The sequence below is a fragment of the Tachysurus vachellii genome, chromosome 17, assembly GCF_030014155.1.
Source record: "Tachysurus vachellii isolate PV-2020 chromosome 17, HZAU_Pvac_v1, whole genome shotgun sequence".
NCBI classification, from domain to species: domain Eukaryota; kingdom Metazoa; phylum Chordata; class Actinopteri; order Siluriformes; family Bagridae; genus Tachysurus; species Tachysurus vachellii.
The window spans coordinates 16,550,536-16,562,473 of record NC_083476.1 but is presented as its reverse complement, the minus strand read 5'-3'; the positions used below and the strand labels follow the sequence as shown (position 1 = coordinate 16,562,473).

Genomic DNA, 11,938 nt, shown 5'->3' with positions numbered 1-11,938 from the left:
AAAGAAAAGAAAAATTGAGTAACATTTGTAACCACTAGTAAAAAATTTAAAAATAAACATGATTTATGGGCTTTGCATTAAAACATACACTTATAATATGCTGAAATTTGTAGGGGGCAAAAATCTAGCCGTGACGATAGGTTACCCCCAATGCACTTTCAACCCTGGCTAATGGGATTCATTTCTATCATTTATAAATCACACGGGCTTGCGCTCCGGCTCGTGCGGTAAACAAGTGGTCATGTGATGCATTTCAAATTGTATAAAAACTAGGTACAAGTTTGGTCAAGTGAAATATTAACCAAGTACAAAATGCAGTTACAGCACAGTTTAAAAGTCTGAGTGTTAGGTACTCATGGTGCCCTGGTTATATTCATTAATGACAAGGTCAAACATGTATCATATCTTTATTAGGTTTGTTTTCCACTACTTAAAGATGTACAAAAATATGCAAGGTACAAAAGAATTGTAAGAATTACCAGCAACTAAGTCAAAAAAAAAGTGGAAACCAAGGGTCTGGATTGAAAAAGAGAACAGCAAAACAAAGTGCTTTTAGGGGCAGGATTGTAGAGTGAGACAAAAGGCTCTGAAATTGAAAATACAATTGTGACAAACAAACAAACAAACATCAATGAACATAGAATAGTGAAAACATGCTGTGCTGGTTAATTATGAATCCATGTTACAAAGATGCCCTTTGATGCTTAACCACCGCTAATGTGCTCTGTGCATGCAACAGCTTGTGATACAAGACAAAAAGGTACACATTTCCCTGGAAAACATGGTTTCAGACATGGTCTGTAGAAATCAGGGTAAGTCAGTAAAATCTCCAGAGTGGCTGTTCACTCTGCAAGGCAGTTTCACTGCACGTGTTGTCAGTCTCCAGGAGAAACCTCAACCATCCCAAAACATTCTCCTCAGCAGTTAAGTGACTATTAAATGTGTAGCCCAGTCCGGAAGATGGTCCTTGCTGGCCTATTAATTCAGGCTGCACAGAAAAAAGAAAACAAAAGAGGAAGGTGAAAAACATGTCCGAGACACTGCTTGAAAGTTACAAAAGATCAAATCTTGTTCCACTTACTTGAGACATGAGAGGTTTCAAGAATCCATTGGTTGAGCCCTCACTGGGTTGAGCAAGTACAGAAATGTTGGGGTCAGCGGTTTCAACCTTCCTTGCCTTTTCTCTTTTTCCTTCTTCACCAAGGTCAGTGTTCATTTGCTCAAGCAAACCCTGCCTAAGGGCAAGTGCATGCAAGCCATTAAAAATATAATTAGTACACAAACTTAAAATTAACGCTGATTATCTAATTAGTAGTACCTGTACTAAAAGATATACAATTCACTTATAGTATTTTAATGAACAAAATTCAAATATTACAAAGTTTAAAATTTAAACTTTTTTTTCAAACTTTTAATATTCGACTTCCTAGACAAACATGCCTAGCTCATACAACCCCTGGCAAAAAATATGAAATTAACAGGCTTGGAAGAAACTCACTCAGACTTTAGATTATATTTAAAAAAAAAAAAAAAAAAAAAAAAAAAAAAAAAAAAGGTTTTGATCAATAGCTTAACATTAATTAATGGAATGTTTTTTTTTTTTCAATTAAGTATAGGAAAATAGAATTTTTATTTCCATTTCTAAAACAAATACCAGTCTAAAAATACTAATTAGTTAATTTAGTTAAAAGGGAGTGATTACACATCTTAACGAGCTGTTGGACTTGGCTTATTAAAAGGAAACATTGATCCAAATAAAGAGTTGTCAGTTGAAACTGTAAAATATTATAAAACTAATTCAACAAGGAATTACAACACAAAGTGTGGCCAAAGAAGTTGGTTGCTCCCAGTCAGTTGTGTCTAAAATTTGTGCAAGTGTAAACTGAATGGGAAGATTATAAAAAGGTAAATGTACAGGTAGACCAAGGAAGATGTCAAAGCATCAGGACAGAAAACTCAAATATGAATTGAAGACAGAAAATCCACAAAAAAAAACAAATGGGCAGAAACAGGAGTCGATGTTTGTGACAGAACTGTAAGAAACCAGCTGAATGAAATGAGATTTAAATATAAAAGCTAAACGAATACCAGCTCTAAACATCAAAACAGAAGAAAACAAGGTGACAGAGGGCCAAGATGAAGCAATCAAGGAGTGTGGAGGATTGGATGAAAGTGCTATTTGGTGATGCATCACAAATCTGCATTGGCCAAGATGATGATGTGGGAACTTTTGTCTGGTGCCATTCTAACGAAACGTATAAAGATGACTGCCTACGAAAAGCAATCAAATTTCCCAACTCATTTATGAAATCATTACCTGAACAGTCAATGCACAGGTGTACATTGAAATATAGGACACTTATCCCATCAGTAGAAAATAGATTTGGTGAAGAAGTTGTTTTTCAAGCTTTTATCAGTAAAGGCAAATCAACTCAATGACATGGCCAGCAAGACAGTCCCTTCTCAATCCAATTGAAAATCTATGGTGGAAATTAAAAAAAAACTGGTCCATAATAAGGCTCCATCCTGTAAAGCTGATCAATCAACTGCTATTCAAGAAAGTTGGAACAAGTTTGATGGGGAATATCGTTTTTCATTAGTGAAGTCTATGCCTCAAAGAATTCAGGCAGTCATAAAAGTTGAGGAGAAGCAACAAAGTACTAATTGTAATTTTGTTGTTGATTCCATACTTTCGCCTATAATTGATCTGGGGGGGAAAAAAAAAAAACAATAAAAAAATTAATTACAAAACGTAGTGATTTTGTGAAAGCGTTTCATGAAGCCATAATGTTAAGCTATTGAACAAAAGCTATTGTTTGCTATAAAGTAAAAAAATCTGAGGGGATTTCTTCAAAGTGTGTTGATTCCATATTTATTGCCAGGGGTTGCAGTATCACTGCTGGTGCCTGATGGGTTGGTTAGTGTATTTCAGAATCTGCAGATATGGCGGATTTTTATATTGAAATTTGCCAATTGCCAAAACAAGGCTTTCCAGGCTAAAAATTACTAAAATCCATCACATATCTTTAGCAAACATACATACAGTTGATCAACTGGATCATTTCCTTCATTTTCTTGAGAAGTCAAAGGTGGGTCCCACGCATGCAGAGCTCGCCGCCAAAGACGGACTTGCATGTCCCAAGATCTTCGGCTATATTTGCGATATTTGTTGGGAGTGGATGGGTGAAACCCAGGGATGCGAAAACGCCTGAAAAGTACAGTGTACACGTCAATGTCAATCTACACCAGCTCTAAATAGATTTAAAAAAAAACCACCACCACCCCCACACTTGCTGATGGAAGCACTTAATTTTGATACCTTAATCCCAATTCCATTACCCATTCAAGGGTGACTGCCAAATGCCATAAATGTAAATAGTAAAAATGCTTATATTTCATATTCTATTTCAGTTCACACACAAAAAAAAAAAAAAAAAAAGGCACCATACACACACCCCCCCTCCTATAGGTAGATTTAAATAAATAAATAAATAAATAAATAAAAAAGTCCTTCCTACTTTGGCACCTGCTTCACATAGTTCTGGTAACCACAAGTGTTCTTTCCATACTGAATCTGCTTTTGTCTTCGCTTTAACACAGACTCATTTGTCTCAAAAAACGATGGGTCCACATTTTGAGAACGCCATCGGAGCCTTGTTGGGGAGCTAGAAAAAAGAAAATTTAAATTATTAAGAGACTAATCAAGAAACATTTCATTCATTATCACTAACACACTGTAGGAACCGTGCACCTGACCTCTTGAGCTCATCTAGATCCTCCGTCCCAACAGCAACATTAGCTGTAGAAATCTTCAGGATGCACCTCTCAAGAATAGAGGATCTAAATAGAGCACCCCCCATAAAAATTAATTCAGAAACAAAGTACACATGAATTTGGGCTTCAAAATAAACAACTGCAGAGCTGAAGATTAGACCTGCGAGCTTTGTTCACAGTAGCGGTATTCTGGTCTCCGCTCATAGGGGACTGGGGCGTCCTAGAGCTACAAAATTGAACAGAAAGATAAACAGGGCCACCATACGGGCCGATACTAAACCTTCCCAGAGCACAAACCACCAAACTTGTGGTGAAAGAGTAACATAAATTTGATCTTGTCGCTTAAGGCAGCGATGTTCAATCTTATCCACAAAAGGTTCCGGTGTGGGTGCAGGTTTTCATTCCAACCAAGCAGAAGCTACATTTGATTCTACGTGTTTAATCAGTTGTTCTTGGCTTTTAGTAGACTCTGGTGTGGCTTCTGCTTGGTTAGAATGAAAACCTGCACCAACACTGGCCCTTTCTGGATAAGATTGGACACCGCTGGCTTAAGGCGGAGATCTTTACCTTCTTACCTGACCAGGCTGTCATATACCGAGCTGCAGCCTGGGAGAAGCCAGGGCTCTGGGCTTCCAGGGGGAAGCGGCAGCCTGAGCTTCATGTCTTGTGGTAGCTCAGGGTTGGGCCATGGGGGGAAAGACAACCCCCTAAAATGCAAGAAAAATAAAAACCAATTAAGAATTTCAGTTAAACTCTTAACAGGAACATAAAGTATAGAGTTGGACCTTGATTCCAAAGGACTTTGAAGTAGGGTTTCAATGTGTGTTGTCATGCTGACTTAACCACATATTAGGCCTCGTAGTTGGAAAGACCTTTAAATCAGCACCAGGTGGTGCAGGGCGGAGCTACACAAATAGGCCAGCAAATGCCATCAATTACTGTGAGATTTATGTTTTTCTGTTGTCGTCCATTTATTCTGGTGTTATTCTGAGCTCATACAAAACTTAATGTTGCTTGGAAATTGTTCTTGTTTGTGATTGAGTAATTTCAAGGGAAAAGGTAAAGATTATTTATTCAATGAGGATACACTCTCAACGTGTTAGCGTTTTAAAATTGTCCTCAAGACCTTATGTATTTATCGTAAATAAAAAACAAACAAAACCTTTTTTTTAAATTTGCTCCGGTTTAAGTCACGTGTTACCGTGAGTTTCTAGCAGAGCTTTTATTTTGAAGTGTAAAGGTATACGTAACGGTTCCTGTTTACATCACCGGAAGAAGATTAGCTGTGCAACATGGCGTCCGGCAGTGGTGTAAGAATTATTTTGGTTTTTAAAGTTGATTTCTAAACAGGAGTGTTGGTTGATTAAAAACGTGGCTTTATTTTAAGGATGTAATTGTTGCTAAATTAAAAGTATGCATTTGAATAAGATGTATGTTACAAGCTTTGGCTATTAATTCGAACACAACACACATTGCTAACATTAGCAGAGTGCTTATTATTATTATTATTATTATTATTATTATTATTATTATTTAAATACAGAACAATGTGTCCCCTGATTCCTTACTAAGCTTTAAATCACAGGATTCTTTTGTTAATATTTATGCATTAGACTGTTTGTACGTTCGCATTTCTTTTGAGAACAATATTCAGTATTGTTTATTTATCTAATCGTTTTCATAGACATTCGATTCGACAAACGATTCGATTCAGTTTCGATTCCGAGCCGGTTCGCAGTGACGCATTGATTCATATATTGCATATTAAGAACCAAAACTGGTTTGTTTATTTATCAATTGCATTCGCATTTTTCACGTGAAAGGAATCACATTATTTGCTTATTTCTTTTAATGAGTTACGCTATAAAAAGAGGTTTTTTAGGTTATGAATATGTATAATCCTATGTATAATTCTATGGAAAAGTCTGAACTGAAAAGAAAATTTTTCATGTTTTTAATAGGCAAAGAACGATTTTCGGCGCAAGTGGGACAAGGATGAGTATGAACAATTGGCTCAAAAGCGGATCACAGAGGAAAGAGAGAAAAAAGATGGTGAGTACATTATGATAGAGTGTGTAAGCTCTTAATGTAAACTAGTTGGTGTAGTGTATTACGGCATCATCAATTGTTGACAATAACATTCCTTGGCAAGACTAATGACGTTTGTGTTTAATTGATTCATTTATTTCTGTATTCGCTTCCCTAGGCAAACCCGTACCCCCAGTCAAACGAGAGCTCCTCCGGCACAGAGACTACAAGGTGGATTTGGAGTCTAAGCTTGGAAAGACCATCGTCATCACAAAGACCACGCCACAGGCTGAGATGGGAGGGTAGGTCCCTGATGAACATCTGCTGAACCAAATATCTGCAGACCTACATGTCCTTTTTCACATTGTCACACTGCATCTCCAAACTCCACATCAAACCATTTTAGTTTAGTTATTTACTGCTTATTTGACTGTTATATACACACCACTAGAAAACAGGGATTTCTCTGAAGGCGTGGGTAAAATGACAAAAATGTCATTACAATGTGCATACCACTTGTACACAGTGCATGAGGCTACAAACCCCAAAATACTGTTAGATAGTGAGGATTCAATAAGTGTGCCATTAGTTTGGCTAGTCATCATTTTTCAAGTTCATGTCAGGAAATTTATTTGCATGCTTTCTGAACAAAATCGGCCGCTTTCCAAACCCTGTGCATCATTTCATCAAAGACCATGATTATAAACTGTGACATCATGCAGTATTTTAATAAATTTTCTTAAAGGTGATGAATTTGACTCATTACATTTGACATCATAAATTAGAATAGCTGTAATAATGACTAAAACAATTCATTTACAAACATCCCACGTTGATGTAGTAACGTGTCTAGCAATGTTGAGAACAGCAACATGTACATGAGAGGGAACTTTGCATATATACATGTTTATATTGAGACTGGTCATTTATACCACAGAGTGGTGACAAAAACAAATGAACCTTCTAAGTGGATCAACACACTGATTGGACAGTTTAAAACTCAATTCTGACAAACATCAACCCTAGCAACACATTAGTGGCTTCAATGCCGTTTTAATAGGTTGCCCAATTTTTCCATGTGGGTTTTACACTACTTCAGCAAGTTGAGTGATCGGATCACAAGTTGCATCCCATTCACACCCTGTTCACTTGTGATCTGTTTACACAGAGGCTGATATTAAACAGCCTCTCACCATAACCCTCTCTGTGGACAGGGCTCACTCTGTAACTTTACTTTTTATGTTTCATTAGTACGTCTGTATGCTGTACAATAGCGTATGCGTCTGCATAATACAGTGATGCTGTACTTTTTCCCTTTAGGTACTACTGCAATGTTTGTGATTGTGTTGTGAAAGACTCCATCAACTTTCTGGATCACATCAATGGCAAGAAGCGTGAGTATTCACCTTTTATTACCATTTTTAAAAATTTTATTTTTATTTACCATATGCAGTAGGTAACACACATTAAAGTTCGCTTCTTTCTTCTTGTACAGACCAGAGGAACCTGGGAATGTCAATGAGAGTGGAACGCTCCTCATTGGACCAAGTTAAAAAACGTTTTGAAGTGAACAAAAAGAAACTGGAAGAAAAACAAAAGGAGTACGATTTTGAAGAGCGAATGAAGGAATTGCGAGAAGAGGTGGGTTATGGGATCAAGCTTATTCACACATCAGGAGGGTTGTTGGTTTGGTTTAAGAAGGAAACATTCTGAGCTACGAGAAAATCACATCATAGTAAGTTTGTAACTGTAATGCTACGTATAGATATAGCAGTGACAAAGAGACACAGAGATCTGGTGATATGAGCGAAAGCGACCATGGGTAGCAAGATGTGGATGTAAACAGCAACGAGACAATGTTGAGAAAAGTTTAACTTTATGTAAATATGGAACGATTTCTTGCAGCAACTACCAATGGAAGTGAAGACAGTAACAAGCACCTAAACCATGGCAAAGAACATACGGCTTCTCCTTCATCTCATATGATATAATGCATATATGCACTGCTGAATTTTGTACACGAACACCAAATTTCCCTCCATGATGTTTCATTTTAGCTGCAAGAAATCTCCTGCTAGTTGTGCCACATGCTGCTAAGCAATACGATGAAAGCAGGTAGTAAGAACACCTGCTGGTTACTTTATAGAACATCTGGCTGTTCTATGTTGGTTATGCATTTTTTGATTCATTATGTAATCAAACAATCTACAAAACCTGATCGTTTTACAGTCTTCATCTGTTCAGTTAGAGCGAGTCTGCGAGCCTCATATTCCCGTTCTTGCTTGACAGGCGTTGAACCCCATGTGGTCGTCTTCTGTAGCCTGTCTGTTTGATAGGTTGTACATGAGATGCTTTTCTGCTCATCATTTATATAAAGCATGGATATTTATGCTGCTGTCAGCTCGAATCACTCTGGCCATTCTTCTCTGTCATCTCTCATCAACAATGTGTTTGTTTCATTTTTTTTCCCTCCGTTCTAATGTTTCATGTTAGTATTGAAATGAAAGTATCTTCTTCATGAAATGTAGTCTGTAACCCAGTGAACCAGAGTTAAAAACACTTTTGTATGTCGCTCTGGATAAGGGCCTCTGCCAAATGCTGTGAATGTATTGACTGAGACTCTATAATGAAGAGAGAGGTCTTCACTATTACTTTATTACGCACTATGCATTATTTGATAGACAGACAAATTATGGTTAGGGACTGAGTAAATAATGATCACACTTCCCAGAAAGACCATTTTGAGAAATGCTTAACTAGATTTTTTAATTTGCAGAAATGGGGAAGGACAGATGTGATTATTTTGAGCTACGCTGACTAATTCTTAGAGACGCAACAGTTCTTCCCTCTATATAAAGCATACATTCTAAAGATCTAAACCTTAATCTAATCAAACACTGAGCACTGAAGAATTAATGATGTTTTTATGTTGAGCAAAAGTCAAGAGTGCTACTTTAATCACTTCTATTATATAATCATGAGAATGATATAACAAATGTATTTCATTCTGCTGTTCTATAATACTTTAGTTTTTCTGTGCATAATATACATTTTAAAATGGGATTGTTGTACGTGTATGTTTTCAGGAGGAAAAGGCAAAAGCGTACAAAAAGGAGAAGCTAAAAGAAAAGAAACGAAAAGCAGAAGAAGACCTTAATTTTGAAGATGATGATGAAATGGCTGCTGTAATGGGATTCTCAGGATTCGGTTCCTCCAAAAAGGGCCATTAAATATTAATGTGTTGCGTGTACCAATGCTGAGGCCTCACTGCTCTGTTTAGCTTGAGGACTGGTCTCATTTTTTTTTTTAAAAATGCACAATGAGAATACAATGAGAATTCAAAGCCAACAACTAATCCACTTATTTTGCCATCCTTGGTTATTTGACATTTTAGTACTTGTCTAAGTCTGGTGACAGTATTCCATTCATTTGTCCAGTCTACTATAGATTTGGAGTTACACAGTAAACAAAAGCAATATGGAACTGATCTACTAATGAATATCTCACTGACATGAGGTAAAGTGTGTAGGTGCTAAAGGATAAAACGTATTTGTTTTTGTTTTGTTATTTTCCTCTGCTTTTGGTCCTCTTTTAAGATTTGAATGTTTGTTGACTTTTTTTTTCATTTGACATTAAAAACCTTTTAACCTTTTTATTGGAATAAATATTTAATTGCTATCAGATTTCATCTGATTGATTTCATTTCAGTGAAAATCAGTATTACAATACAGGATGTACAAGACATCCTTATTTTCTTCCATGTTTAGATGAACAGAGAACTAACAAACACATTGTGAAAGACAGAGTTTAAATTTCCTCAAGGGGTCGAACACAAAAAACTTACATAGATTTCAAACCAGTAATCAAAGTTTGTATTATAAAAGTAACAACATACTTGGATGAAATATTTTACCACTAAATATATGTAGAACGTTTGCCGTCATTTTTCTCTTATTTAATTATGAAATGTGGCATTTTAATTACATTTACATTGCTCTCAAAACTGTTGTACTATTTTTTGTTTATTTATTTATTTATTGTTCATTCAATGTTTTAGTAAATTTCAATTGATTTAAATTCCGTATATATGAAGCATGCCTGAAAGAAAAAAGGTTGTGGAAAACTGCCTAAAAGCTAGTGTGTCATTCGTGAAAGAGTCGGCTCTTTTAGGAAAGTGTTGTGATGAGCCGACTCCCATTTTTGAGCTGTTTTTGGATGAGCTAATGGACGAGGTATTTTTGGAATGTTATTTGGTTAAATGGAAACTAAAGTAAGATTGGGTGAAACTCTGTAGTTGTTGACTGATTACTGGTCAAAATCTTTTTGTCCAATTTGGGAGCTGAAGATTCGACTCTGAACTGAGCCAAATGATTTGACACTGTGAACACACAAAATTTGCCCAAAAATGAGTTAATCTACAAGTTTCACCGAGTTTGATTTGCGACAGTACTCCTATGTCACCACTTGGTGTCGTGTTTGTGTACCAAAAGTATATAAATTATATGATTATATCAAAAGTACAACGATTTTTATTGTTTTAGTCTATATTTCAGTTGCTACTTATTCTGTTGCTCATAAATAGTCATGAAGTGAAGCAAGTAACCAAGTTACTACTAAATGAATGAAAACATTGATGTGTTTAGAAAGTAGAGCAGAAATAATGATGTGGTCATTTTGTGTGTTTAGAACAGGAAAAAGGCCATTGAGACTAGATTAATCCAGGAACCTTGCAATCGTCTGCTAGAGACATGCCTCAGAAGCAGGGCTTTCTAGCCTAAATGGGCCATTTGGGCAACACGTCAATATAATATTTAATTTTTTCCCATCAGAATATTTGCTGTTGACAAATGTTATAAAATTGTTAAATCAAACACAACAGCACCACAAACAATCTTTAACAAATATGTAGAATTGTATGAAGAAGCCAGGCTGATTTTTTTCTAGCCCAGACTATAGATTCATGCATCCTACTAGTGTTAGTCGTGTCAGGTCTTTACACAAAGTGATATTGGAGTTGCTTTTTATTTGGGCTGATATTTTCAGCCCACTTGACTGACACATCCATAACATGTCATTAGCATTAACTGAGGTGCATCTGAAATACTGTCATGGGTGTCATCAAAGTAAACAAGGAGGATTTTATACAGTGTCATTTCCAGAATACATTTGGAGACAAACTTAAATGGACTAAACACATACCGTTCAATCAAAGGACAAATTACACAAAAGGATGTACAATAAAGCCATAAAGGTTTTTTCATACAAAAGGATTACAAATTTGATTACATCAAAAAAGATTACATAATTTTTATTATGTTATTGATAAGACTTCATGATTTAATGCACCAAGTTACTGATATATTTGCTTTTTAGCTCTACCATCTCATATCCCAAACACCTGTCACTACTGAGAACACATAAACAAGTACTGGTGCAATATTAGAAGACTCTTATTTGTTGCAATCATGTGTATAAGAATAAAAGAGTTGATTCGAAAGAAAAGCATAATCCAATTTCTAGGTTTGAAAAAATAAACAGCTTGTTATCAGCACTGAGTTGAAAAAATTGGCCAATCATGTCTGTGACTTTGATTTGTCTTAATCTCCTGTGTTACGTCACATACAGCCACTTACGCCCCATTTACACTCAGCATCCATTTCATCTGCCAGGAAATGGAAAAAAATCATACTGTGTAGTGAGTGCTGTAGGGTTGAAAGATATGAGGATACACAAACTGCAAATGTTATCACCAGGAATGAATCTAGATGATGATAAATAATGCTGCACATAAAGTTCACCCATTTCCATTAACAAATAAAAGGTCTTGGGGACAAAAACTGAAAACACGTATTTTCAAAGTGTGGGTGTAAATTATTTTTAGCATATGAAAGTCTTTGTTGATCAGTTGCAATAGTTATTTTGATATTTTATCGTAGCAGCGTTAGAAAGAGTATGGTTTGAATAGAATTTTCCAGTTCAAATCTAATAATAGGAGCCAAAGAACCACACATAGCATGAAAATCATATGGATAAAATATATGGATGTTAATGGCACAATGTAAAAGGACTGAGAGCTTGGCTAGCTTTACAATAAGTGTTAAACAACATTTGTTTCTATAGTATTCTAAATGTAAAA

At 35.9% G+C, this 11,938-nt stretch overlaps 2 protein-coding genes across 2 annotated transcripts; one reads left to right on the top strand and one right to left on the bottom strand.

Annotated features, from left to right (window-relative positions):
- Positions 1 to 471: 471 nt before the first annotated feature.
- slbp2 (stem-loop binding protein 2) lies at positions 472 to 4,695 on the bottom strand. The gene is made up of 8 exons (XM_060891084.1): positions 4,560 to 4,695; positions 4,350 to 4,481; positions 3,935 to 4,000; positions 3,757 to 3,840; positions 3,519 to 3,665; positions 3,044 to 3,208; positions 1,082 to 1,235; positions 472 to 988 (listed from the first exon to the last, which is right to left on the bottom strand). The coding sequence occupies exons 1-8, from the start codon at positions 4,604 to 4,606 to the stop codon at positions 818 to 820; spliced, it is 966 nt and encodes a 321-aa protein (XP_060747067.1). The 5' UTR covers positions 4,607 to 4,695; the 3' UTR covers positions 472 to 817.
- A 245-nt stretch (positions 4,696 to 4,940) lies between these two features.
- On the top strand, positions 4,941 to 9,483 carry LOC132860294 (zinc finger matrin-type protein 2). Its single transcript, XM_060891455.1, has 6 exons — positions 4,941 to 5,084; positions 5,736 to 5,826; positions 5,981 to 6,104; positions 7,123 to 7,196; positions 7,298 to 7,443; positions 8,889 to 9,483. Exons 1-6 carry the CDS (start codon positions 5,067 to 5,069, stop codon positions 9,030 to 9,032), a joined length of 597 nt encoding a protein of 198 aa, XP_060747438.1. The 5' UTR covers positions 4,941 to 5,066; the 3' UTR covers positions 9,033 to 9,483.
- Positions 9,484 to 11,938: the final 2,455 nt, after the last annotated feature.

Bases quoted from the DNA above. Each gene is read 5' to 3' on its own strand.
- slbp2 (XM_060891084.1), bottom strand. From the start codon at position 4,606: ATGACAACACACATTGAAACCCTACTTCAAAGTCCTTTGGAATCAAG. The intron at 4,482-4,559 runs GTCCAACTCTAT...CTTGCATTTTAG, and splicing joins CAAAGTCCTTTGGAATCAAG to GGGGTTGTCTTTCCCCCCAT. The intron at 3,666-3,756 runs GTCAGGTGCACG...TCTTTTTTCTAG, and splicing joins GATCTAGATGAGCTCAAGAG to CTCCCCAACAAGGCTCCGAT.
- LOC132860294 (XM_060891455.1), top strand. The intron at 5,827-5,980 runs GTGAGTACATTA...TCGCTTCCCTAG, and splicing joins GGAAAGAGAGAAAAAAGATG to GCAAACCCGTACCCCCAGTC. The intron at 7,197-7,297 runs GTGAGTATTCAC...CTTCTTGTACAG, and splicing joins TCACATCAATGGCAAGAAGC to ACCAGAGGAACCTGGGAATG.